The sequence below is a fragment of the Camelus bactrianus genome, chromosome 3, assembly GCF_048773025.1.
Source record: "Camelus bactrianus isolate YW-2024 breed Bactrian camel chromosome 3, ASM4877302v1, whole genome shotgun sequence".
Taxonomy (NCBI): Eukaryota; Metazoa; Chordata; class Mammalia; order Artiodactyla; family Camelidae; genus Camelus; species Camelus bactrianus.
Genome location: NC_133541.1, coordinates 37,567,838 through 37,593,181, shown reverse-complemented (window position 1 = coordinate 37,593,181; position 25,344 = coordinate 37,567,838). Strand labels below are relative to the sequence as shown.

At 36.0% G+C, this 25,344-nt stretch overlaps 1 protein-coding gene and 1 non-coding gene across 5 annotated transcripts in view; one reads left to right on the top strand and one right to left on the bottom strand.

Moving 5' to 3' along the window:
• Positions 1 to 25,344, top strand: part of PLPP1 (phospholipid phosphatase 1) — a 91,720-nt gene that overhangs the window by 55,351 nt on the left and 11,025 nt on the right. For 2 of the 4 annotated variants that reach the window (XM_074358286.1, XM_074358301.1), the window contains 2 exons: positions 7,196 to 7,476; positions 24,992 to 25,049. In XM_074358286.1, the coding sequence (XP_074214387.1) occupies positions 7,196 to 7,476; positions 24,992 to 25,049 (339 nt within the window). Of the gene's footprint in view, positions 1 to 2,417; positions 2,570 to 3,953; positions 4,029 to 7,195; positions 7,477 to 24,991; positions 25,050 to 25,344 lie in introns of those variants that run through there. The other 2 variants (XM_074358290.1, XM_010966287.2) reach the window with 2 other exon arrangements.
• On the bottom strand, positions 8,342 to 8,469 carry LOC123611673 (small nucleolar RNA SNORA31). The gene has a single exon (XR_006718775.1). It is a non-coding gene; the product is annotated as a small nucleolar RNA SNORA31 (small nucleolar RNA).

Sequence of the window (25,344 nt, the reverse complement as noted above, 5' to 3'; positions counted from 1 at the left end):
GCTATTGCTGGCCCACTGATGGTTGGAGCTTGGTTCTGGGGTCTTTGGCTATGGGGCCAGGAGGTTCTGAAGCTGGTGTCAGCCCACTGTGGGCAGTGCTGGGGCTCAGGGTGTCCCACAGCTGGTGCCAGCCCACTTTTGAACAGAGCTGGGTCCCAGAGTTTGTAGCTGCAGGGCTCTAGGGATCCCAGCAGTGGTGTCTGCCACAGGTGGGTTGGGCTGGAGCCTAGTGGATCCCAGGGCTGGTGCCTGACCACTGGTGTGTGAGGCCAGGACTAGGGCTAGTGCTGGCATGCTGGTAGGTGGAGCTGGGTTAGTTAGCTAGTTGTGTGTGTGTAGGCGGTGTTTCCGGGGTCTCAGGGCTAGCAGTGGTCCCCTCGTGGGTGGAGTCAGGTCCTCGGTCCTGTGGTGGGCAGGCTGTGTTCTTAGGTGGCTGAGAGTTCAGTGGGTTCTACAGCAGCTGACCTTCTGGTGGGTGGATCTGTATTCCTACCCACCTAGCCGCCTGGCTTGGGGCATCTCAGGGTTGGTGCCATCTGGTGGGTAGGGCTGGTCTGGCACTGATTGGCTAGAGGAAGGATTCTAAAATGGCACTTAGCAGCACCAGTATCCTTGTGATGGTGGGATGAGCTCCCCAGAGTGTCTGCTGCTAGCATCTTTGTCCCCAGGGTGAGTTTCAATTGCCTCTACGTCTCTGGGAGGCTCTCCCAGCAAGTGAGTTCTACTCAAGCTCCATTCAAATAACTGCTTCTGCCCTGGGTATTAGAACATAGGAGATTTTATGTGCACTCTCTTAAGAATAGAGTCTGTATTTCCCATAGTCCTCTGGCTCTCCCAGACTGAGCCCTGCTGGCTTTCAAAGCCAAACATTCTGGGAGTTTTGTGCAGGACTCTGGGCTGAGGAGTCTGATGTGAAGATAAGACCCTTCCCTTCTTGGGGAAAACCTCTGCAATTACAATTATCCTCTCATTTGTGGGTTGCCTACCCCGGAAGTATGGGTGATGACTGTACTGCGTCTTCACCCTTGCATGTCTTGTTGTGGTTTCTTTTTTTTTTATCTTTTGCTGTAGAAGATCTTTTGCATTAATCTTCAGGTCACTCTCATTGATAGTTGCTCTGTAAATAGTTGTAATTTTGCTGTGCCTATTGGAAGAGCTGAGCTCAGGGTCTTCCTACTCTGCCTTTTTGTCCACTCCTTGCATCATAAAGACTTCGAATGGGTTGACAGCTTGGCAAATTGGCTAACACAAAGAAATAAACTTTGGTTCATGTATTCAGAGTCTAAATGAAAAACAGGAAGATAAATAAAAAGAACCAGGAACATGCGTCTCCTTTTCATTTGGCCCTTAGAGATTGAACACATTTAATATTAGTAGTATATGCATCAGGCATTGTGACAGAGGCTTGGTTGTCATTGAGCCTTTAGGGCTTAGTGGAACTGATAGGGACTGTAAATGGTCTCATCAAGACTTGGTGCTTCACAGAAAGAACACTTGAAGATACAGTGAGTATGTTAACTTAGTGGTTATGATATTACTGCTGGGAGAATTGGTCATTTAGGGAGAGACCTGTCCATAATTTGAAAAGTCTTGAAGCAGACCTCATGTTGAGGGTTTCTGCTGAACTCTTGTCTTTTTAAGAAAGGTGTCCTAGTCAGTATGCTGCAGTATGAATTAGGATGCTGGGTACAGTGAGTGAAGTAAAAGAGGACTGAATTCATAAAGTTCACATTTAGGCAAAAGTTCAGACATTTTAGGAGGTGAATGTGGGACATGATCTTTAGGGAAGACATTGATGATGAAAACAGAGAGCTGTCTTTTAGGTGCTTTTGTGCTTGACTCCATTGTCCATCTTTTCTTAAGGAACTTGCTTTAAGTTCAGACTCCTTTTCACAGCAGCTCTAAATTTGCTGTAGACATTACAGAAATGAGTGGATAAACTTTATTTAGATACCTTAATAGCTAAGCCAGTGACTATGACCTGTCTAAATGTGGTAGTAATATCAAGATAAAATGGGGAATATCAAAATGCTGTTTTCCTTTTGGAAGCTAAGATCGTGACAAATTGGTTTGGAAATAATGTTGAAAACCCTATGATTAAATGACAAGAGCATGAGAAGAGATTTTTTTCCTCCAAAACAGATGAGTGTATTGTGGTAAAAATGAAGGGAAGAAGTTGCTTTTGATTAAATTGGTTAATAGAGGACTTGGAGGTGTTATTTCCTGTAGAAAAAAGATCTTTACCCTAAACTGTAATTTTTCTAACTTCTGTTGCATGTGTTGCTGCATTTCCTTTTTCCATGTGCTCTTATTTTCATGGAAAAAATATTTTAAACACCGTCGCTGGGATAATTATTGCCATTTATTAGTTTTGATATTTCCTTTTTAATGATATTTTCATTTATTCCTTTTGCTAGCTGGATTGCCTTTTGCAATTCTTACTTCAAGGCATACCCCCTTCCAACGAGGATTATTCTGTAATGATGAGTCCATCAAGTACCCTTACAAAGAAGACACCATACCTTATCCGTTATTAGGTGGAATAATCATTCCATTCAGTATTATCGTTGTAAGTTAAATCCACTTTTCCAAGTTTATCACTTTTGGGCAATTGGCTTAATTTTGTGTTAATCTGTGTTAATGATTGAATGTGTAACCCTGTAAAACAATGTTTTTTTGTAACCTTTAATGTTATTTGTTCAAAATAAACTCAGCTATTTTAAGTGGGGACAGAAGAGTAACAGTGTATAATGAGAATAATCTTACTGAATCTGTGTAGGTTTTATGCTGATGTTTTTCAAGTCACTGTGATTTTTTTAGAGCTCTAACTTGTTATTGTTTCAGTAATAATCCAATAGGTGACTTTTATGTCAATATATTTCTAGCATACTTTATACCTAGGATATTATTTTATGAATTACTGAAACTGTGTATATGAGCCTACTTTCTAGCTACTGATTCTAGAAAAGAAAAATTGCTGACTAATGTTAACATTTCATTAAACCCATGTTTAGAATTAAAATAATTTTTAGATAATGGCCGAAATAGGAGGGAAAAGCCAAAGTTCTATGTATAATTAGCAGTGAACATAAAAGAATTTTTACTGGTACTTAAAACACAATAGTAGTTGCTGTTTTCTAGGATTTCAGGTGGGAATGCTTAGAAAATATGCTCTGGGGAGAAAACTTTAAGTGATTGGACCAGATGATTTTTATAATCTCTCAACTCAAAGGTTCTATGACTTAGTTTTATCCTCCATAAGTTTTATCTTTAGAAATAAGATGTATGTTAAAAGCAGAAAATTTGGTCTTATACAGGAGATAGGCTAAAAAGGTAATAGCATATATATATATGCATGCTTTATATATATATGCATGCTATCTTCTCTGTTTTGGAGTGTATTAAAAAAAAAACTTCTTAATTTAGAAATTTAACATCTTATTGCAGAATGATCTCAGCTCCTTTTTAGCACTGAAAGTTAAACTTATAATTTGTGGTGTAAAATTAATAAGAGGAAACTTCTGCTACACAAATGTTTGTTTCACAAAACTGTGAGCTCCTTGAAGGCAGAGATGGTGCCTTGTTCATCTTGGTATACTCATTGCTTGCCCTGGAGCCTGGCATGTCCTAAGTGCTGGGACGAAACTGGAGTGATTATGCAGTAATGCTGGTGACTCTCCTACAGTACAGTGAAGTTTTAAGAAATTGGTGGTCCCTTTAATCTAGACAAGTCTTTACACTGAGTTTTTACTATTAAAAGAAAGCAAGCCATATTTATGATCTTTCCATTAAAGAGGGAGTATGAGTAGGGCCTTTTATATGTGTCTGAGAGTTTACTAGCTATTTACAACAATTTTAGTAGGACTCTCTATGCAAGTAATAGCTGATATCAGACAAGATTCAAGTACTCAAACACTGCTACCAATGTACTTGTCAATTCTACTTTTCTTTGTGTCTCAGTAAGAAGGATGCTGCACAAGCAAAACTACAGAAATCTGCTACAGACCAGAGGCCTGCAACAGGACAAGGTGCTGGCTCTGGGCACTGTGTGGTTATATGTAGCCTGTACAGCAAGCACAGGACCTGAGAGGCACTCAGCAAAAACTTATTAGTTATACTTTATTAACTTGGAAGTTTTGATTATTTCACCATCACCTGTGAGAAAGTTGTCTTTATAAAACATCAAGTAAGTTGCATATAGTTTTCTTTAAAAAGAACAGACTGTTTAAAGGTACTGTAAAAGTACTGTTTTCATATCAGCTGTATCAACAAACACTGCCTAAGGCAGTGGTTTTATCTATTAATTTAAAACAATTTCAGTTTGTTCATTAACTCAGCTTCTTTCAGGAAGCACTTGGTTAGACTAGTTTATGTTTCATTTGATTTTCTAGAAAGTAAATCATTTTTTAAAAAAGAAATCATGACCGTGATTGAGACTTCATGCCAGGTCTTTGACATGATGTGCAAATGATTCACAAACATGAGTGACTGAGAAAGCCTGGTAGAGAATCAGAATTAATAGAGTTTCCCAGAAGCCAAGGGAGAATTTCAATAAGGATAAAATGGTCAGTGATATCAAATACTTCTGAGAAATTAAGATTTGGGTTGATAAAAATGTGTTTGATTGATAAGGCCATTATGACTTTTTTGGAGAGAGATTCAGTGGAATAAAGGGAATGGAGGCATTTTGAGGTGTTTAGGAAGGAGTGAAAGTATACCAGTGATTATATATTCGTTTGGGAAGGTGGGCCTTGAGTGGAAGACACATAGCTATATGGACAGTGTAGAGCTGTATGAAATTATCTTGGTTGGTATATATATCTTGGAGATATAAAGGAGATGGTGAGAAAATACTGTGGTACATAGGTTTTCAAGGGTTGGATCACACTGATTTAGATAATTATTAGCTTCTATCTTCAAAAGTATTCTGTTTTACTCCCCCAAACATTATCTTTAGTTCTTTAATAATTTATCCTGTCTTTAGAATCTGAGTAAATAATACATGACAAGTCATCCCAGCTCTAAGAATAGGGTACAGTTAGCTTAAGTGTGGACTTCACTAAAGACTGAGTTGGCATAAATGGCTCAAAAGGCAGGATAACATATTAAAATGAAACAAAACTATGGCTATTGTGTAGGTGAAATGCAGACATATCCTTACATTTAAATTAGAAGAATTGATTTAGAACATCTCTATTATCTATTTCTCTCAATAAAGATGGAGTACATGATAAAAAATGATGTAAGTTAACCTAGCACTTGTCAGCTTTAGAGCCCCCCACTCTTCCCTGGTGTTACAGGTTAAGTTTCAGCTATATTGCTTCTGTAAATCAGCTTTTAATCTGTGCCCATTGCTCTAAATGGTCCTAGTGACCTGATGTTCAGTCATCAGTGGCAAGAACCAGGGTTGGTTGGCCCTAAACAATGATTATTATGAGCAGGAAGACTCGCAGACATCAATACCTGTTTTGGGAAAATAGTTGAGTGCTTATGCAAGAAATGCTGGCAGCTAAGGTATGGAAGTTTCAACTGCTCAAATTGTGGTAGATTAATATACTTGGTATATATTAAAATTATCAGAGTTCAACTCTATAACAAAATGTTAGAGAAATCTTTTCTTGCTGCTAATCTATCAAGGCAGTTGCTGTAACACCTTAACAGTCTGCGGAGACTTAACTTTAATGCAGAACCTCTAGGCAGTCGTGGGGGAGAACCTTTAGCACAGTTGCGGAAGTGTTGTATCCCCAGAAGTGCATTTAGTTTTATTCTCCTGTGAGACCTGCTCTCAGAAAAGGTCTCATTAAGTCATTCACGTTAATGATTATGCAAGGAAAATGTTTCTGTGGGGCTTAATGTGTCTAAGGGTGTTTACTTTTAACCCAAGAGGTAGCACCTTCAGTTGAAATTTATTGACCACCAGCTCTGTTTTAGGTCACTGTGGTAGTACTAGCTTTCCATTCAATGACTAAAAATTTATTCTTGCTTTTGTTGAGTTCATAGCCTAGTTGTCAGAGTTACAACATTCTAATTACGGAATTCTAGGAGCCATTGAGCCAAATGAGGAAAGAATTTTTGGTATCAGATTCTTGAAACCCCTTTCAGGAGGCAGCCATTTATTTCTCTTATGGAAGGGTTCACTCTGAAGCCAGATAACCCTCACAACTTTGTAAAATTGTTTATGTAAATTTAAGATGAAGCAGTAAACCTAGTATGTATCTTAAGTGAAACTTCGTGATTTTATATCCACCCAACATAAATTAGCAAGCAGAATGTTTTTATTTTGGTCTCAGGTAGCTAGAGTGTGGCTTATTTTATCAGCAAATGTGATTTTTTTTTTATCATGTTGCCATTCAGTACTTTTTCAGATTTCTCAAGGTATTGGTCTGTGAATTTGGAAAGTATTTGGAAACCATAAAAAGGTTAAACTCATACTGGTGCATGCTTACACACATACACACTCTACTAGAATCTGGGAAGGCTGTAACCCTCATTTTACAAAAATCAGTGAAAAATAAAGAGGAAGAAGTCACTTGAGATTTTTTTTGGAGAAGGAGAGCATCAAGTGTGTTTGGTCTTTTAATGAGAGTTGTTAAGTCAGTTGGCCCTAAAGGCCTCCTGGAGAGGCAGGACTGGGAGGCCTTGTCAGTTAATCTCTGCCCTCTCTACCCTTTGGCCTCAGTGTTGGGTCCCTGCTTTTATATTAGCTTTTTCTCTCTCTGAAACTATTTTATCCTTTTTAATATGATGGATGTTTTTGATTCAAAGGAATGTTTGATGAAATTGCAGCCTCTGTCAGTTAAAAGTACTTATAAAAGGGATGTTCTCCTTGGGGAAGTTTATGTTCTTTGAACAAACCATGGTTTTTGTTTCCATGATACATCATTGTGTACTTATTAAGACTCAGTTTATTTGAATACCAGCAAAGGAATAAGGTCTTACTGTTTCAGGGTAGACTTTGAAATTATTTTGGCTTAACCATTACTCTGTAAACAGTATTCACAATTGATCTGACACCTTTTTTTGTGGTCTAGAATTAGACATCTGAAGTTGCTCTCCATTTGTAGAGGGAAAAAAAGGGGGGAGGTGTTTTTTAAACAAAGATTTTATTGTGATTTACAATTTTATTTTCTATTTTTTCTTTGTTTAAAGTGCCTGGTTACTTCTTTAACATACTATTTTTCTGTTTCTTTTTCAGATGATTGTTGGAGAAACCCTGTCTGTTTACTTTAACCTCTTGCACTCGAATTCCTTTATCAGGAATAACTACATAGCCACTATTTACAAAGCCATTGGAACATTTTTATTTGGTGCAGCTGCTAGTCAGTCTCTGACTGACATTGCCAAGTATTCCATAGGCAGACTGCGGCCTCACTTCTTGGATGTTTGTGACCCAGACTGGTCAAAAATCAACTGCAGTGATGGTTACATTGAAAACTACATATGTCGAGGGAATGCACAAAAAGTGAAGGAGGGCAGGTGCGTGTTACATTTTTAATGCTTGTTTTATCTTGTGTATTTTTGGAATAGAAGGTTTCAATGATTGAAAAAATGAGCCATCCACAGGCATAGAGAGAGAAGCTAGTGTAATCACTGAGAGGTGAATTGAAATCATGTTTGATCTATTTTCTCTGCTTACTCTTTATTTTCTATTTTATCCCTATCCTCTATTTAAGAGCATTTTAATGCACTTTATAAATCATGTAGTCCAGGGTAAGCAAGCTTTTTCTTAAAGTTCTAGATGGTAAATATATTTTAGGGTTTGTGGGTCATATGTTGACTACTGTCCAACTTTACCTTTGTAGCAGGAAAGAACAGCCATAGACAGTCCTTTAGCAAATGAGTGTTAACTGTGTTCCAGTAAAACTTTTATTATTACATAAACAATGGCTGCCCATATGGATTATCATTTACTTCTGATCTAGTCCACCCATGTATGAAGCTTTCTTTATCTCTTAGTATTCATAGAGTATATTTTTTGTAGGGTAACTTCATTCATATTTTGATAGCTATAGCTCCTCAGGTTGCCTTCTTTTTTTTTTTTTTTTTTTTTTTTTTCAGATGAATTTAAATGCATTTTATTTTTAGACAACCTACACATTTTTTTTCTCAAAAACAATGCCTCCGCTCCAAATAAATCAACATCAAAATAAATGAAGCTCAAGATGGCATCAGTTCCATTTGTCTTTTAAGTCCTGGTGTTGTGTGGATGAAAGCAGTGGCCAGCCAGTTATGACGACAGGTGATAGATCCAAACAGCCAAATTTGTTACTGTAAAAACAAGGAAGATTCTATTAATATCTTTTTCCAATATGAAAGAAAGTATTTAACATTTTTAGGCTACAGGTGTATTCCCCTATTCAATCTGGGCTGCCACACAGACAGACAGAAAGCGCAGGGACTTTTCTTTCGCATCCTAGTGCAAACCAAAAGAACAACAGCAGACTGTTCAAGGTCTATCAGTGGATGCAGCAGGTTGCCTTCTTATAACACACTTGTTGGGCTTCTTTCTACATTTGCGGCACTATTAGACATGAATGGAAAGAGAATGTTTGGAACCCAAAAGGTCTGATTCCTGTAGTTTGTAGATGAGCAGACAGAAGCCCAGTTATATTAAGTAAAGTCGCTAATTAGTAGCAGAGTCAATTGCTCATCCCACGTCTTGGAATTGTCAGTCCTACTTGTTTTATATGTTTGGCTTTTTTATATTTTAGAATAGCTAATATCATTTTCCTTTATTTATTCATCCAGCAAATACTTTGTCTTAGTAAAACATCCTTTGATTGTTTTTTTATATATGATTCCCAGACACTTTATTGTCATTGTGGTCACACAGGCCTACTAGTAGTCCCCAATATTTGCATTTAAGAGGATCCATTGTGCTATGTGCTTGGAATTCAGCAGTGAACAAGACAGCTCTGGTTTCTGTTTTTATGGAGCTTAGTCTAGCAGGGAAGACTTACATTAAACAAATGTTGACAATGGAAGAGAACCTCCCTGTTGATAAACAAGGCCAAAGAATAGAGAGACTATTGATTGGCAGGCTTTGAGGTGATGATATGAGGACCACTATGGATATAAAGTCTTAATGATTGAAGAGGGAAAAGTTACTTAAGTGGTAAGTGGTTGAGAAGTAGATAGTAGAAGGTGATACTGTTGATTTGAGCTTAGGTAAGCAAGCATTTTTATAAGAGGGAAAGAATGGTCCAGAAATGACTTTGAGGAGTGATGAAGATATCGAGATCAACACTGGACTCTTAAGGTGTGAGATGTGGATATCTCATTCTCTGCTTTGATGGTGATACAGGACCGAGCAGAATCCTAGGGAAATGCTCTTTAATTTAATGACTAGGAGATGTAGCAAACCTTCAGTGAAGAGTTTGAAGACATGAAGAAATATAGAGGAATTTAACAACAGAATTGGAGTTCCAGACTGTACAGTGGAGGGGTTGGATAAACTCCAAGGATAAACTCCCTACTTAGTCATGGTGTTTTACAATTTTTATATTAAGTGGATTCAATTTGCTAATATTTTATTAAGGATTTTTACTTTTGTGTTCATGAGTGTTACTTGTTTGTAGTTTTCTTATGAAGTTTTTGCTCAGACTTGGTATCAAATGTTTGGTATTAAATGTTTTGTAGAATTCACCAGTAAATCTATTTAGAATGGGAGTTTTCTTTGTGGGAATGTTTTAAGCTATAGTTTCATTTTTAAGAATAGATGTAGGATTATTCAGGTTATCTGTTTCCTATATGAGTGTTAATCATTTGTCTCTGAAGGAATTTGTCCATTTTATCTAAACTATCAAATTTATTGGCATCAAGTTGTTCACAGTGTCTCCCTACTATCCTTTTACTGTTTGTAGGAACTGTAGAGCTAGCCCTCTTACATTCCTGCCATTGATAATGTGTATCATACCTCTTTTTCTCTTGAGTGGTCTTGCTAGAAGTTTATCAATTTTGTTGATCTTTTTATTAGTTTCATTGGTTCTTTTTGGGTTCACTGACTTTGTTGTTCTGTATTCAATTTCATTTATTTCTGCTGTTTTGATTTACTTTATTCTGCTTGCTTTCAGTTTTGTTTGCTCTTATTTTTTCATAAGGTATAAACTTAATTAGCTATGTCACAAGTTTTGATATGTTGTATCTTCATTTTCATTTAACTGAAAATATTTTCTAATTTCCCTTGTGTTTTCCTTTGATCTATGAGTTATTTATTTTTCTGTCATTGATTTTTGGTTTAATTATATTGTGATCAGAGAACATACTTTGTATGATTAGAATGCCTTTAAATTTATTGAGGTTTGTTTCATGGCCCAGTATATGGTCTGTCCGTGAGAATAATACCATGTACATTTGAAGAGAATGTGTATTCTTCTGTTTTGGGGTTGAGTGTTCTGTACATATAAATTTGGTCAAATCGATTAATAGTGTTATTCAAATCTTCTGTATCTGTATGAATTTTCTACAGAGGTTTTTTGTCAGTTATTCTTTAGGAGTTTGAAATCTCTAACTGTAATTGTTGAATTGTTTTTATTCTTTCATTTCTGCCAGCTTTTATTTCATTTTGTGATTCTGCTGTTCAGTGTGTAACATTTTTAACTTATTTTTTCTTACTGTACCCTTTTAAGTATGAGATGTCTCTATTTCTAGAATTATTTTTTGCTATAAGTCTATTTTGTTTGATAGTAATATATATCCACTCCAGTCCTATTATGTTTATTGTTTGAATAGTATATAATTTCCATAAGTAAAACTTTTAGTTTATTGGAATCTTTGAATTTAAAGTGTGTTTGTTGGATATTTAATGTATGTAATTCAGATCTTGTTTATACTTTTTAATCTAGTCTGAAAAAATCTCTGCTTATTGATTACAGTGTTTAATTAATTTACATTTAATGTAACTATCCATCTCAATTTAGGTCTGCCATTTTGCTGTGTGTTCTCTGTCTCATCTGGCTCTTTTTTAAAATCGTGATATAACTTGACATATTATAACGTATTATAACATTATATTAGTTTCAGGTGTAATTTCTTTTTTCATCTCTCTTAATTTCTATTCTTCCTATGCTGTTTTCTTTTGTATCACATAAATATTTTTTAGTATAAAATTTTAAGTATTCTGTTGACATTTAACCCTGATTTTTTGTGGGGTTTTTTGTGTGTTTCTTAGGGATTACATCTGTTTATCATAATTTACTTCAAGTTAATTCTGACTTTCTTACAGCAAAATTAGCCCTTTGTACATAGCATAGCTCTGTGCCTCCAACCTCCCCACACACTTTGGGTTATTATTATCATATGTATTACATCCATATACATTTTAAACTCAACAAAGTTTTGTTGTTATTTTTGCTTTAAACAGTTATGTTTAAAGAAATTGATAGAAGAAATTAAATGAAACTCTCCTCAATTTAATGATTAGGAGATACAGTGAATCATAGTGAAGAGTTTGAAGATACAAGAAAAATATAGGTTTCTTTATAGAACTGGAATTCTGGAGTATACAGTTGGGCTTTAAGTTACCATCTGGTGTAATTTCTCCCATCCTGAAGAAATTTCTTTAGTATTTTTGTGGCTCAGGTTTGCTAGCAGAAAATTGTTAGCTTTTGTTTATCTGGAAATATCTTTATTTTGCTTTCATTTTTCAAGAATAGTTTTGCTGGGTATAAAATTCTTTGATGTGGTTTTTTTCTTTCCATAGGTTGACTATGTCATTGCACAGTTTTTTGGTTTCTGTTGTTTCTGATGAGAGATGATCTATTAGTTGTATTCTTGTTCTCCTTTATGTGATTTTCTCTCATACTGCTTTTGTCAATTTTACTGTGACGTGTCTAGGTATGGTTCTGTCTTTATATTTAGACTGCCTGGAGTTTGTTCAGCTTCTTTATGGTTTTTAACATTCTAGTCTTAGTTTAGCACTTGTACATCAAGCAGTGTGCCTGTGTCTCTAAGAATCTCTCTCCTGTATCACCAAACAGAAAACATACAGGAAAACTCTTAATAATTTTCTCTCAGCCAAGGAATTTAAGAAGGCCACTGTGGTGATAGGAGTTTACCTAAACTCCAGAAAGTGTCTTTGTATATGATTCTTAAAGGACACAAATTCTTCACACATGTATTGTTTCTCTGGTTCAGGTACATAAATCTTAGCTCAAAATTTTCTTGTGACATATCTTATTGAGAAATTTTTCTTTCTTGCTCAAGCCACTTGGACAAAATTTGAAATAATATAATTTAGTTAAAATGGTATAAAAAGAATTACATTTTTTAGTCTACATGTGTCATACTCCCTAACTCTTCCTAGTGTACCCAAATTGGCCATCATGTACCATTACTCTGATTGTACTTTTGACTTAAGTACACTTGGGTTTTTTACCCATCATTTAACTTTTCTACACCAACCCATATGCAGTTGTCCACTTAACATCCTGTGTAAGGGTCAGGAAAACAATCTCTTTGAAAGCAGTATAAATATTTGGATAACTCAAATTGCAGAAACTGTATATTACAAATAATTATTATCTATAGTTTTCAGTGGAAAACATCTCTTGGTAAGTTTTGGGGTTCTGAAACAAGGATAAAGGAAAATCAAACATAGAAATGAAATTTTAAGAAAACTGTATCTTACAAGAAAAACATAATTCCCATCAGTGTTTCTAGAATGAATTAGTTGTTAGTTTCAGAGCTGTATAACATTGGTACATAACTGTGGTTTTATGTTGCTATTCTACAGTTTGGTTGGATACAGGCTTTCCTGTTCCTTTTCTTTTAGATTTTAAAGGTCAGGATGCCAGAAATGCAAAAACATTTCAGTCTAGACATTGTCCATAAGTTTATTAGGATTATAGTGCAATCTGCTCTTTTAATTTGTTTATCTCCACAGCCTGCCCTCTGTACATTTTTAATTGTAAAATTGTAATGTTTGACATTGGAGAGAAGGGAACCTAAGCACCTGAAATGAGTCTTTTTTGTTGGCTATAAATAAGTCAGAGATATATCTTAGGATGAGAGTACCCTCTTGCAGTTTTGGTATTTGATCTTGACTTTTTTCCCATTTGTTCTCTTACTTCTTTTTCTCTTTCTCCTTGCTCCCTTCCTGCACATGTGTATGCTCTTGTGTTCTGTCTGATATCACTGATGTCACAGGACTTTTATTGGGCTTCATTTATGGTGGCCTTTGGGTCCTAAGCATAGGAGGGAGAACATAATGGACTGTAATGGAATTCTGCTAGTTGTAGTATCCAGAGAGCTCCTCTTCATTATTTAAAATTAATACCTGGGAATTTACTATGAAGGAAAAGGGGTTTATGCTTGTAACAATAGGACATCCAACTGCCATTGCTTATGCCAGTGAGAATAGCATTACTCTCAGGTTTTGAAAAAAATTACTAATGAGCCCAGGCAGTTTAGACTTGTAGCTCCCTTCATAGGTCAAGATTCTCTTTAGAGAGTCTTCAGACTGGTGGCTCTCAAACATTAGTGGTTCCTTAGAATCACTTGGAGGGCTTTTTAAAGTACTGATTTCTGGGGCTTCATCCCCAAATATTTGATTCAGAAGATTTGGTGTGGGGCCTGAGAATTTGTATTTCTAACAAGTTCTCAGATGCTGCTAATGTTGTTGATCTTGAGAACCACTGCTTTATATCACCTGGATATGGGAACACAACCTTTCACAACATCTACTGTCTCAAGATGTGGGAGCTGATACTTACCCTGTTAGGTAGAGTAAATTTAAGATTGTGCACGACGAGCTGCTCTATTTATGATAATACAGTATAGGAACTTTAGACTTTGAGAGATTCACTTTTTTTTTTTCTGGCTTTTCTTTAAATTACATTTGTTTAAGTGTAAACTCAGTGTTCCTGATTAGTTTTGAATGATTGATCTCTGACTATATGAATCAGGTAACCCATACAAAGTTGTTTTTGTTTGGATTATGGCAGCTTATGTTGCTTAGATGTTTAATTGCAATATGTTTGTTTGAATGGGAAAAATAATTTTCCTTTTCTCTTTTTAATGCAGCCCACATGCAGGTAAATAAAGCTGAAGTTTGAGGGTGTGCCTTCTGTAATGATGATAAACAATTATAACTAGACTGACTGGCTGTGGTACTAAGTACCTGGAAAAACTTGCTTTATACTTTGAGAGAATGGCTTTTTCTGTGCAATCTAATTGTAAACGTCATTGGATAAGCCTTTATGCCTTCAGAAAGATTCATTTGTTTGACTGTGTGGTCAGTATTTCTCAGGCATGTGTATCAGTAACCTGGACAGCCTTCTTTTTAGTCTTGTATCTGTATGGAAATATCAACATACAGAAAGAAAAGGGATGATTTTAAAAGATCCTTTACTCTACGAAAGGACATTAGCTGTTAGTGTATTTAAAAGGAAGTGACTTTAAAGGAAGGGCCAGCACCTCTTTCCACTTCCTCTGTTCTAAATGTCAGTATCTGACATGTGACATGTAGCTGTGACTGCTGCATCACCCCCACACCGCTCTGACTCTTTTTGCCCCCAGTTTTTGTATGTATTAGCCACATTGGAATCACGTAGAAGGATTGCTTGGCCTCACCCTCAGGATTTCTGATTCAGTGGGTCTGGGAGGTGGCCCAAGAATTTGCACTTCTACCAGAATGTGCCCAGATGGTGCTTTGGCTGCTGATCTTAGAACCACTGTTTCAGTCTATTCTGTGAAGTTACTAAATTTGACTAATACCTATTACTCCTAAGTCCTAGTCAGCATGGGTGCTACCAAGGTATACTGGTTGCCCTTGTGGTGCTCACTACATAGGAGCTGAGACATGTTTGGAGATTGTGTGGGTGATAGAAAGTGATACGTGCCTTACAGGAGTGAAGATAAAATGCTCCATGAATTCAGAGGATGTAGAACTACTTCTAGCACAGGAGGCATTTTGGAGGATGAATAAAGGTTCGAATGTATAAAATTGGGATGGGATGTGTATCAGGTCCAGGGAGCAGCATAATTGAAGTCTGGTGCGTTGAAAGTTAAGGGAACTTTTCATCTTTGATTAAAGAGTGAAAATGTAGTTATACAACATGGTACCTAATTAAATAACTACATATATTTTTATGCAAATGTCTGATTTTGCCTGTTTGCATTCATATATTCCATATAATTTTATTTATTTTAATGTGGCAATAAAAGCAAAAATTTTTTACTCTCTTAGATTTAACTTGGTGCCTGATTCATTTTCTTGTGAGGAAGAGTATGTTGAGTCTAGGTGTGACCCTGTTTTGGCTGAGGTGCAAGCTTAGAAAGATGAACTCCTTTCTCCACTTTTAGTAACTTTCTGCCACTATTTATTGGTAAATATTTGTATACATAATTTATTTTAAAAACAATTACACCCACACACACTTACCAAATTAGCAATACTCTTAAGTTTTAGATGCTTGTCATTTCATGCTATTCCCCACCTCCCCCTTTAAATGGTTGTTTAGAGAATTAGTTATGAACAAATGCATCAGCTTTTGGTGCTTCTTGGGTTTCTCCTTGGATTTTCAGTTTTTGAGTTAGATTGTAGGTCTTGCAATGGATATGTTAAGATGAAAGTTACCCTTAAGTTTTTTGATAAATCACCCGGTGCTGCATCTTAAATGTTAAAAGGCTACTGAATCATACTAACATGTCATTAGCTGACGACTTCATATTGATGCTTTGTACCTTCTCCTTAGAATTCGTGAATTCCACATTGTCATCTTTGAAATACGAAAAAAATTGTTTCCTAAATATATTAGTGAGTACTTTTTCTAGATTAAAATATAATGATATAATGATAAACCCCATGGATCAAATGGTGATGTATAAGTTTTCATTCAAAATAAATGTGAAGGAAAGAGGGTATAGCTCAGTGGTAGAGTGTATACCTGGCATGCATGAGGTCCTGGGTTCAGTCCTTAGTACCTCCATTAAAAAAAAATGTGAACAATACCTTTAGATATTTTCATCTGATAGAAAATAAATATTTTTATTGAGAGGTAGGAAGTAAGTTGAGTTAGTAAACAGTGAAACAAGTCTAACGTACTGATTTTGTTGACTGCATATTTGGAGAGTTAAAATCTGTGTTAGAGTGTATGTTAAATAAAGAAAACACAGTATTTTCCTGTTTTAAGTAACTTTTGTAATAAAAAGAGAAGATGGAAAACAAAAAAAGCATCAGCATTCACTTGGATGTGTCCTAAGTGTATTCCTACTTGAGCTCAGAACTACTTTTCTTCTCACTTGTCTCCCTTTGCCATTCGGAGTGTGGTTCTCTGCGCTGACCAGCAGGCTGGGTATCACCTGGGAGTTTGACATTCAGAATCTTACTTTCCATCACTGGCTTTACCCATAAACTCTGCATTTTGAACAGAATCCCCACGTGATTTCCTCTATACATTAGTTTGAGGAGCAAGCCTTGCTCTGTCCTGTGACTTTGCTGTACCAAAATGGCCCCAGCCTCACGTGGACCAGCTGATTTCCTAACAGGTTACTGTCAGTTAATGTAATGACCACTAGGTGCCTGGATCTTGACTTGATTTCCTTTCTCTGTTGAGTAATGCCATTTTTATTGAGTAAGCTGACAGAAAAGGCTTGTGTTGTTAATGGGATTTTTAATGCTACTCTTTTGGGAGAGTGAGGTTTGGGAAGACATTAGATAACATTACTATTCATTTATATAATAAATGAACTTACTGTATATGCACTTGAGAGGGATTACAGGATTGGCTAACTTTTATGTTTCTGTTATGTTAACCATTATTTTTTTCTTATGTAATCTGTTTGCAACTGCAGTGTTTTGCTTCTCAGGTGATATTTGGAAATTTGTGAAGAAGATGGGCAGTTTTCAAGATTTTTGGTTTATTGGATAGAAGTGAATCCTTTAAAAGTTGAGAAAATCTTCATATGGGTAATGAAAAGTAGGATTCAGATAATACCTAAAACCCTTTTCCATATTTATCTTCCCTTGTTGCTTTGCTTTTGGTTTTGGGCCATTTATATTTGCTTTGAGAATGCTTAAAACTTAAGTTGTTTTTTATTTACAACAGAATATATCTGTCACTTTTTCATTTGGATGTCATTTGCTCCACTAATCTGATTGCCTTTAATCATAATGTAAAAAGGTTTATGCACATTTTACACGCATTATTAAAATGCTTGCCTGATGTATTGGGAAGATACATTAGGTGCTACATGTTTAAGCTAGTAACACTTTGACATAAAATTTCTGACAGAAGGGTGAAACTCCTAATTCTCCTGAACTTTGATGATACAGTCAGATTTTCTAATCACTACAAGGGAAAACACATCAGAGGGTATGACGTTAAAATCAGAGTTTATCTATGTGGTTTGCTGTAATTTATTGGCATAGACTGAGATAAGCTAAGCATAGTATTTAATTACATGATAAAATTATCATGCAAATATAACATATTTTCCTTATTTTATGCATTTTACAACTGTTACAAAACAAGATTGTTAAAGTGTACCTCTTCTGGAGCCACTAAAATGAGAGCAGATTCTTGATGCATGACGGGAAGGGGGTGGGCAGGAAAGGTGTTTATATGTGTGACATTTAAAATATGAAAAGTGTAAAAATTTAATATTTTCTGAGATTACTAAATAAAAATTGTTATTCAAGAGATTAGATTCTGCTTTAGGTTAAAAAATACATTGAGCACCTACTCTGTGCTTAATAATGGTATTGGGTGGTAGGGATACAAGATGAATTAAGATGTGATCCCAGTCAGGGAGGATGGGGTTTACCATCAATTTTTCTTTTGTTTAGCTGTACCTTCTGATTTTTGTAATGAACATACAGAAATACAGAAATTCCTATTTAAAATGTCTTGTTCCACCACTCCCCTTTTGATGTAATGGAAGAAGAAGTATAGTTACACATGATTTTACTGTAGAAGGTTGGTGCTAAGATAGACGTGTTCATTGAGTGCTGTATGTCTCTCCTTTGTGGAGAAAGGGCAGTAGCTTCAAGGAAAGGGAAGTAGCTGTACAAGCTGTTTTTTGGAGGAAACAGTGGTTGACTTGGCTTTTATGTAATAATTGTTAAAGAAATGTGGGAAGCCCATTACAGGCAGAGGTATGAAGAAGCACAGAGAGCATGAAACATGGTGTGTGTTGGGAATTTTAAGTAGTTTGGTAGAAGATGATGGTTCTGGAGAGGTTGGTGGGGATTATGAAGGGTCTGTTACTCTGTGGTGAACAGTTTGTGCTAGTGAAGGATTTGAAACATGAGAGTAATTCTGTTTTTATACTTGTAAAAAATATTCAGCTTTCGTCCATTTTATTCTGATTTAAATATCCACTAAAATAGGCATTAAATGTTGTATGATAGGAATTGGTACAGTTTTCTTTTCTCTTAACAGCAGAAGGACTTGAGGTACTAAAGGAAATGTGACTTACCTGCTTTTGTCCATCGTTTATAGAAAGATTTCTCTAAGTGAAGTCTTGTGGCACTCTGCTATTCCTGTGACATGGGCTCTACTGATAGCATCTGGTCTAATCTGAAAGGGACTATGAGTGGCCTGTCTGGCCTGCTTCCTGTTGGACTCTAAATTTTACATCTGTGGGCCTTTGCCTCTTCTCTTGCTATTGGCAGTGTCTGCTTCAGCTCAGATCTAAAGTTCTGCATTGGTGTGATCCAAAAGACAGTTTTATTGATGTCTTGAGCCTCATCCTTCTTAACCTTGGTGACCAAGGGTTAGTGGTGACTTCATGGTCAGCGTTAGGTTTGGAAGCGGAGCTTACTGGCTGGTGGTAAAAGGCGTTCTTGGCCTTGGTGTGGTCTTTTTGAGGGAGGGCTAAAACTAGAAATCTCTCGATCTTGCCTCTAGCTAGCAATCCTGTCTTAAAAAAGATAAACAGCTTTGAAAGTGATTTAGAACTGCTTCTTCCTTCTGTTTCACTTGATATCTTTTACCTTTTGGCAAGTAGTCTCCTTGTTTAACTTGTTTTAAAAAGGAGGGTGGTAGGCAAGGTATTGTTAGTTGCCGCACTGGAATACTTCACAGTGTGTCCTTTGTTTAATCTGCCGCTTACCCCTTGTTTCCTTCTTAACTGTCTTAGATAAGGTGGCTTTGGTGATTTGGAGTCTTATTGCACCAAGTCCTAATTTTTCTCTCATGCCAAAGGAAACGTGTGACCTTTCTTACCCTAGTTAGTACACCTGTGTACGTGTGTTTTACCCTGTCAATAAGCTTTGTCATACCTACTCTCTCCTCATCTGTTGTAAGATGCTGAGAGTTTTGGAACCATTTCTCCCCCCAGTCATCTGATTTTCAAGACACACATGGTTCTACTTTCCTTTGTCTGAAGGTTCTCAGCAACTTCTAGATTCCTGCTTTTTGGAAGATTCTTCTCTAAACAGAAGGCAAATGATCATTTGTTTTTCGTCATCAAATGGTTCATTAAGTCAAGAGTTTAAAATACCCTCCACATAAACCAATTGTGTCCTACTTTTTTCTCCCTCTTTTTCATTTTTCATGGTCTTGCTAGTTTCTCTTCTTTAGAGTTTATAGTCTAATAATATCTGCAAATATTCAATTGTTCAGTATATGATTAAATGGTGTTATTGGCTATGCAGTCATGTTTGATGCATTAATATTAATAAATAGAATAGTCACATGTGACTTATTTCAGATAGGCATATCACATTTATGTATTAAGTGGCTTGGTTGAAATTGATCCCATGTAATGCAGCATTGCTTTAAATAGGAATATAGTAAAATCATTGTAAAAGTAATTCAGGGAATATATGACGTTTTTTGCTGCTGAAATAATTTCTCAATCTCTGGGTAGTTCAAGGATATGAGATGAATTTACATTTTTTCATTGTATCTTATTGAAATGAAATTTGGTTGGGATTATCTTATATTCCTTCACTAATTACCTTCATCTTTGTCTCTGTACCCTTTGGGAGGAGAGAGACTCCATAGTTCTTGTATTTCTGGACATTTTTAGAAATCTGATTTCTTTAAAAGAATCTTCATTCTTTAAAGACTCAGTCTTAACGTAACATGTTTAGTGGTTCTGCTGCTTGTAATAAGCACAGAGTTAATACACTGAGTTTCAGTGGTTTTAAATTGTGTGATATATTTTTTATTGGAGACACAACTTACGATATTTAAAAATACATGTAAAAGTCCACACCTTTCACTGAGAGATGTGGAAACAGGCTTCCAGGGCCTAAGTCACTGCTGGGTTCGGGGCATGAACTTGTAGATAGGGAGCTGCATTTGTACTCCAAATCGTAGGATGCTTGGCAGAGCAACTCTCAGGGAAACTATTGCTCAGGAAGAGGAGTTGGGGTGGGTCTGTGTATGTGTGTGTGTGTGTGTGTGTTTATTGGGGAAGGGGTTTGTACGAAATTTGTAGCAGGCATATCAAAGATATTTTGATTACCATTTAAAATATTTATATATATATATATTACATAATCCCTACAACAGGTTGTGTTTCTAATATTATTACTATAAAATGTGAAAGTTTTTTCAATCCCCATTTGATAGTTTTCCCTAGAGCCACTGTTAACAGTTTATGTATCCTTTCAGTTTTCTATGTATTTTTACAGTGAATGTGGAATTATATAGTTTTATGTGGTTTACATAAATGACATTTTAAAACATATCCTGGAGATAACTTTTTGTCAGTTCACATAGTTATTTAATTCCTTTTAGCTGACTTGTAGTATTCAGAAGAATAGTGATAGAACCATTCTCTCGGGTCCTTGAGTTGCCAGCAGTGGTGTAGCAAACATCTTTGTGCTTGTGTATGTTTGTCTAGGATCCCTGATGCCTTGAAGTGGAATTGCTGGGTCAAAAAATATATTGGTTTTACATATAGATGGATACATTTAGATAGATCTTACCAGACCACCTTCTGAAAAGTGTGTGCTCACGGCAGTGCAGTATGAATGTACCCATTTTTCCCATTTCACAACCTACTTGATTCTCCAAGTATCTTAGATGTGAGTTTTTTTTTTTTTAAGATTATAACTTGATATCTCATTGCTTAAGCACTTAGTACAGTTATTGGTTGTAAAAATCCTGTTTGAAATAAAGTAGGACGAATACTGGGGAAATTGTTTATTAAGGGTCATCCCTCCTGTGTTCATTTGTGTGGGACATATTTTAACTTGTTTACAGCATTAGTCTTTGTTTAAAGATTATCACAGAAGAGAAATCTATCATGTCCTTCAAGTTATTTTGCTGTTATGTAAATTTTATAATCAGGAAATAACATTTGAAGAAAATGCCTCATTCTGAAATTTAACTTCCTTTTATTTGGCCTTTAGACTGTACAAAGGACAAATTAGAATTCTCTTTAGATGATTGTTTACACACAGACAGCATTTATTTTTGCATAGTTGTCTAAGTTTTGCTTATATCAACTTCACAACGTGTTACCATGTATAAGCAGTGACTCCTGCTCTTCCTGTTGGGTGTTCCCTGCCTAGAGGTGGTGGCAGGATTAATGTTTTTGCTGGGCTGGCCTCCCATTCACAGCAGTGGAATCATGGCACATGGGGAAGAGTTGGGAAGACTCAGATTTAAACCTCAAAGAGATGTGACTTTTGAGCTAGTTGCTGAACCTTTGGGAGGTTCAGTTTTCTCTATGTGTAAAGTAAGATTGACAGTTGCTATTATGGGGGTTTTTGTAAAGAGTGGAAATACTGTGTATTAAGTGCCTGCACATAGAAGGTACTCAGAAGCTTGTATCCATTAACAGTCTTTTGACAACTGTTCTGCTCTAGAATGCTTTAGGAATCGATTTTAGGATGATTTTTAGGGGGAAAAGGAAGTTTTTCTAATTTGCAACAGAGCCACTTGGGCATTCCCAGTGAACTGGTGGAATAGTAATAATTGGAAACATTTGTGAGTGCTGGCCACTTTATAATTAAAAACAAACTTTCTGCCAAACTATTGTGTCTCCTAGTAAAGCAGTTTATTTTAGATGACGTTTTATTAGTCCTAAGTCTTGTTTAAAAAAGACTGCTTCTATTTATGGCAATATGGAGGATTAGAAATGCTTACTGATACAGTTCAACTAAATGTGCTAGATAATATATCACACACACGTATGCACATCTTTGTATTGTATGTTAAAATATATATAAATCTTAAAACACATGTAAATCTTTTAAATAAATAGCTGAGCTGGTGGGACAGTAAAGGAAATTTTATGAGGCTGGGATCAATTAATGTTATAGATTTGATGTGTGCCCTGAAAGCTCATGGTATCCTGGAGCCTGCATTTTGATCAGCTCTGAACACAGGGCACAGGAGGTGAAGGCTGAGGCCAGAGTGCAGAAGGCCCGTGGATAATATAAGGGCTCTCAAAGGGTAACATCCGCTTAGGAGGAACTATCAAAAAGAATTCTTAACCACAGTACCACACGCAAGCTCTTCGAAGGCCAGAATGTATACTATCTATGTGGCTTAAAGAAAAAAAAAATTAGAGGTTTCAAGTGGATTGGTAGTGAGTCCAGCAGAAGAGGACACATATTTCTGGAAGAATTCTTTTTAAACCAAGGCATCTAAGATTCCCCACAGATGGAATCCCAAGAACATGAGCTCATAGTCTAATATAAATGAACATACAATCTATTCTGAGAGTCAGCAGATAAAACAAAGTATATAAAATCTCAAAGATTACAGATATTACCCTATAGGTTATAAAATCAGTATATTTGCTGTATAGAAATAAATAAGAAGAGACTGAGAATGTGATGTAGGATAAAGAGAATTAAAATTGACCAGGCAGATTTGCAAAACATCCAAAGAGATCTTCTATAAATGATACATACATTTATGTAAAAATTTTTAAATTAAAAAAAAAAAGATTAAGCAGATAAGACACAGTGAAAGGGAAGGAAGCTAGACTGGAAGAGACCAAGATTAAAAATACAAAAGAAAGGTTAACAGATATGGAGGGATAAAATGAAAATGTCTTAACGTTGAATCAGAATCTCCGAAAAGGTAATAGGATGGAGGATATATAATATTCAAGATATAATGACTGAGACCTGTCCAGAATTGGTGAAGTATACAAATCCTCAGACATAGGAATACTAAGCCAGATAAATAAAAGGAAATTGATACTAGAGACATAATAGTGAAACTACAGAATATTGAAGACTTTGAGGGTGGGGGAAGCAATGACAGAGAAAAGACAGATAACCCAGAAGGGAATGGCAGACAAATGGCTCATATTTTAACAGCAGAAGTAGAAGCCAGGAATGGTAGAACAGCATCCTCAAAGTGATGAGAAAAAAACCATCAACCTAGAATTCTATACTGAGAGTATCATCATTCAAGAATTTTTAAAAAAAGAAAAGAAGAGGACACTAATGGACTCATCTGCAAAAGAGACTCACAGACATGATAATCTTATGGTTACTGAGGAAAGGGGGTAGAAAGAGATAAATTTGGGAGTTTGAGATTTGCAAATGTTAACCACTATATATAAAAATAGATTAAAAAAACCAAATTTCTTCTGTACAGCACAGGGAACTATATTCAGTATCTTGTAATAACCTTTAATGCATGACTGGGATATTATGCTGTACTCTAGAAGTAGACACATTGTAACTGACTATACTTCAGTAAGAAAAAAGAATTAATGCAAAATAAGGACATTTTCAAACTCAAAGAATAGCTAAAGATGTAACTGTTTTTCATATTTTAATTGTTTCGTGAGTTGGGAGGAGGAAAGGAAGAAAGTTGGGTGGTAGGGGACGAGCAGTGAGATGATTAGAAAGTTATTTGTGAAACTTTTGTGAACATTTCTGTGATCATGGTCATGTTGGCTCCATGGGATTTGACAGTCTTGGAAACTGCTTTTTATTAACTGTAGGCTTTTCAATGTAACTAATTGAAAATAGCCATAAAATATACAGAATTCTGCTCAAATTACTGATTTAAAATAAGAATTTGTATTGATCTGCTCTCTACAGCCAAACAGTTGGTAAGGCTGAAAGTTATTTATTTATTTATTTTTGTTTGTTTTACATAGGTTAAACCCAGAATAGTTATCAAGTCTGATTACATAAATTCTGGTTAGCAAAAGTTAAGAGTATTCTCTTTCTTCAGAATGTATCTGGTTATAAAAAAAGACTATCATAATTCTTGGTAGACTCATCATCAATATATGCTTAGGAAATCTCTGCTTTCCTACCTCCTCTCAGTTGCCAAACACACACACACGTGACTTTCTGGTATGTGTTTTTGGAGTCTTTCCTCCTCTCTGAATCACAGGGGAACCAAATTCCTTTTGAACCAAGCAGGGCATAGTAAATGAAATACTTAAGAAGATGTCCCTGTTGGTTTTGTTCTTAAGTGCTATAAAATTAAGTTTTATAAGCATTCTGTCATTTTTAGGTGGGGAAGATGATACCAAGATGTTTATAAAATATAATATTGAAAGAGATGATTCATCTGGTTCAGGAGTATATATCAGTGTACAATTTAAAAATTAATGTCAAAAGCACTTAATCTGGTGGGAAATCTAAGGCAAGATGCACAAATATCACTGAAAAATAAATCTAAAAATTTTTAAAAAGTAGTCAACTTCTGAATGTTCCAAAGAAGATATTTACTGGTGTTATTCAGGGATAAACTCTTTTCAGAGGAAAATAAAAATTAAATCATGGTCATGTAAGTTTTAAAGTCAGGCCATTTGAGCCAGTTAGGGCTTGTCATGCATTACTTTAGAAATGCTTAGGTAAGTTTGCCCTCAATGAATCATTACCGATCCTGAAAGTTTCAGTAAAGTGACACTGTAGAAATCAGACCTCAGACCCTCCTAAGACTTACTTTTTCATGTTCCTGTCCTAACTGTCCCCTACACACCCCTCTAATTTCTAAAGGTAAGGGGACAAAGCTGTGTACGCTGGGGAGGTAAGAAGATACATGAAATCAAAAATATTCTTGGTCTCTAGGAAGGAAGATTAATGTCTCTCTCCTTTCTCTTCTAGATTGTCCTTCTATTCGGGCCACTCTTCATTCTCCATGTACTGCATGCTGTTCGTGGCAGTAAGTACTTTGTGTCTGTCGATGGTGGTTATGTCCTGCGTGCACTCTGTGTTCGGCCTTTGTGTCCTCTCCTGTGCAGCCACTTCTGACATTCTTACTGGCTTTACTTCTCAGTCAGCTGGACCCCACTGCTGGCTGCAGTAAGTTCAGAGGAGGAATGGATGCCTGTGCTTTTGCCAAAGCCAACTGCAATTGTTTGAAGCTACCTTTGTCTTTCATTTAGAGGAAGCACCCAGGCAAATTGTATAGCAAGCTGCAAATTGGGAACCTTCAGGATAATTAGGGAGTCTATTTT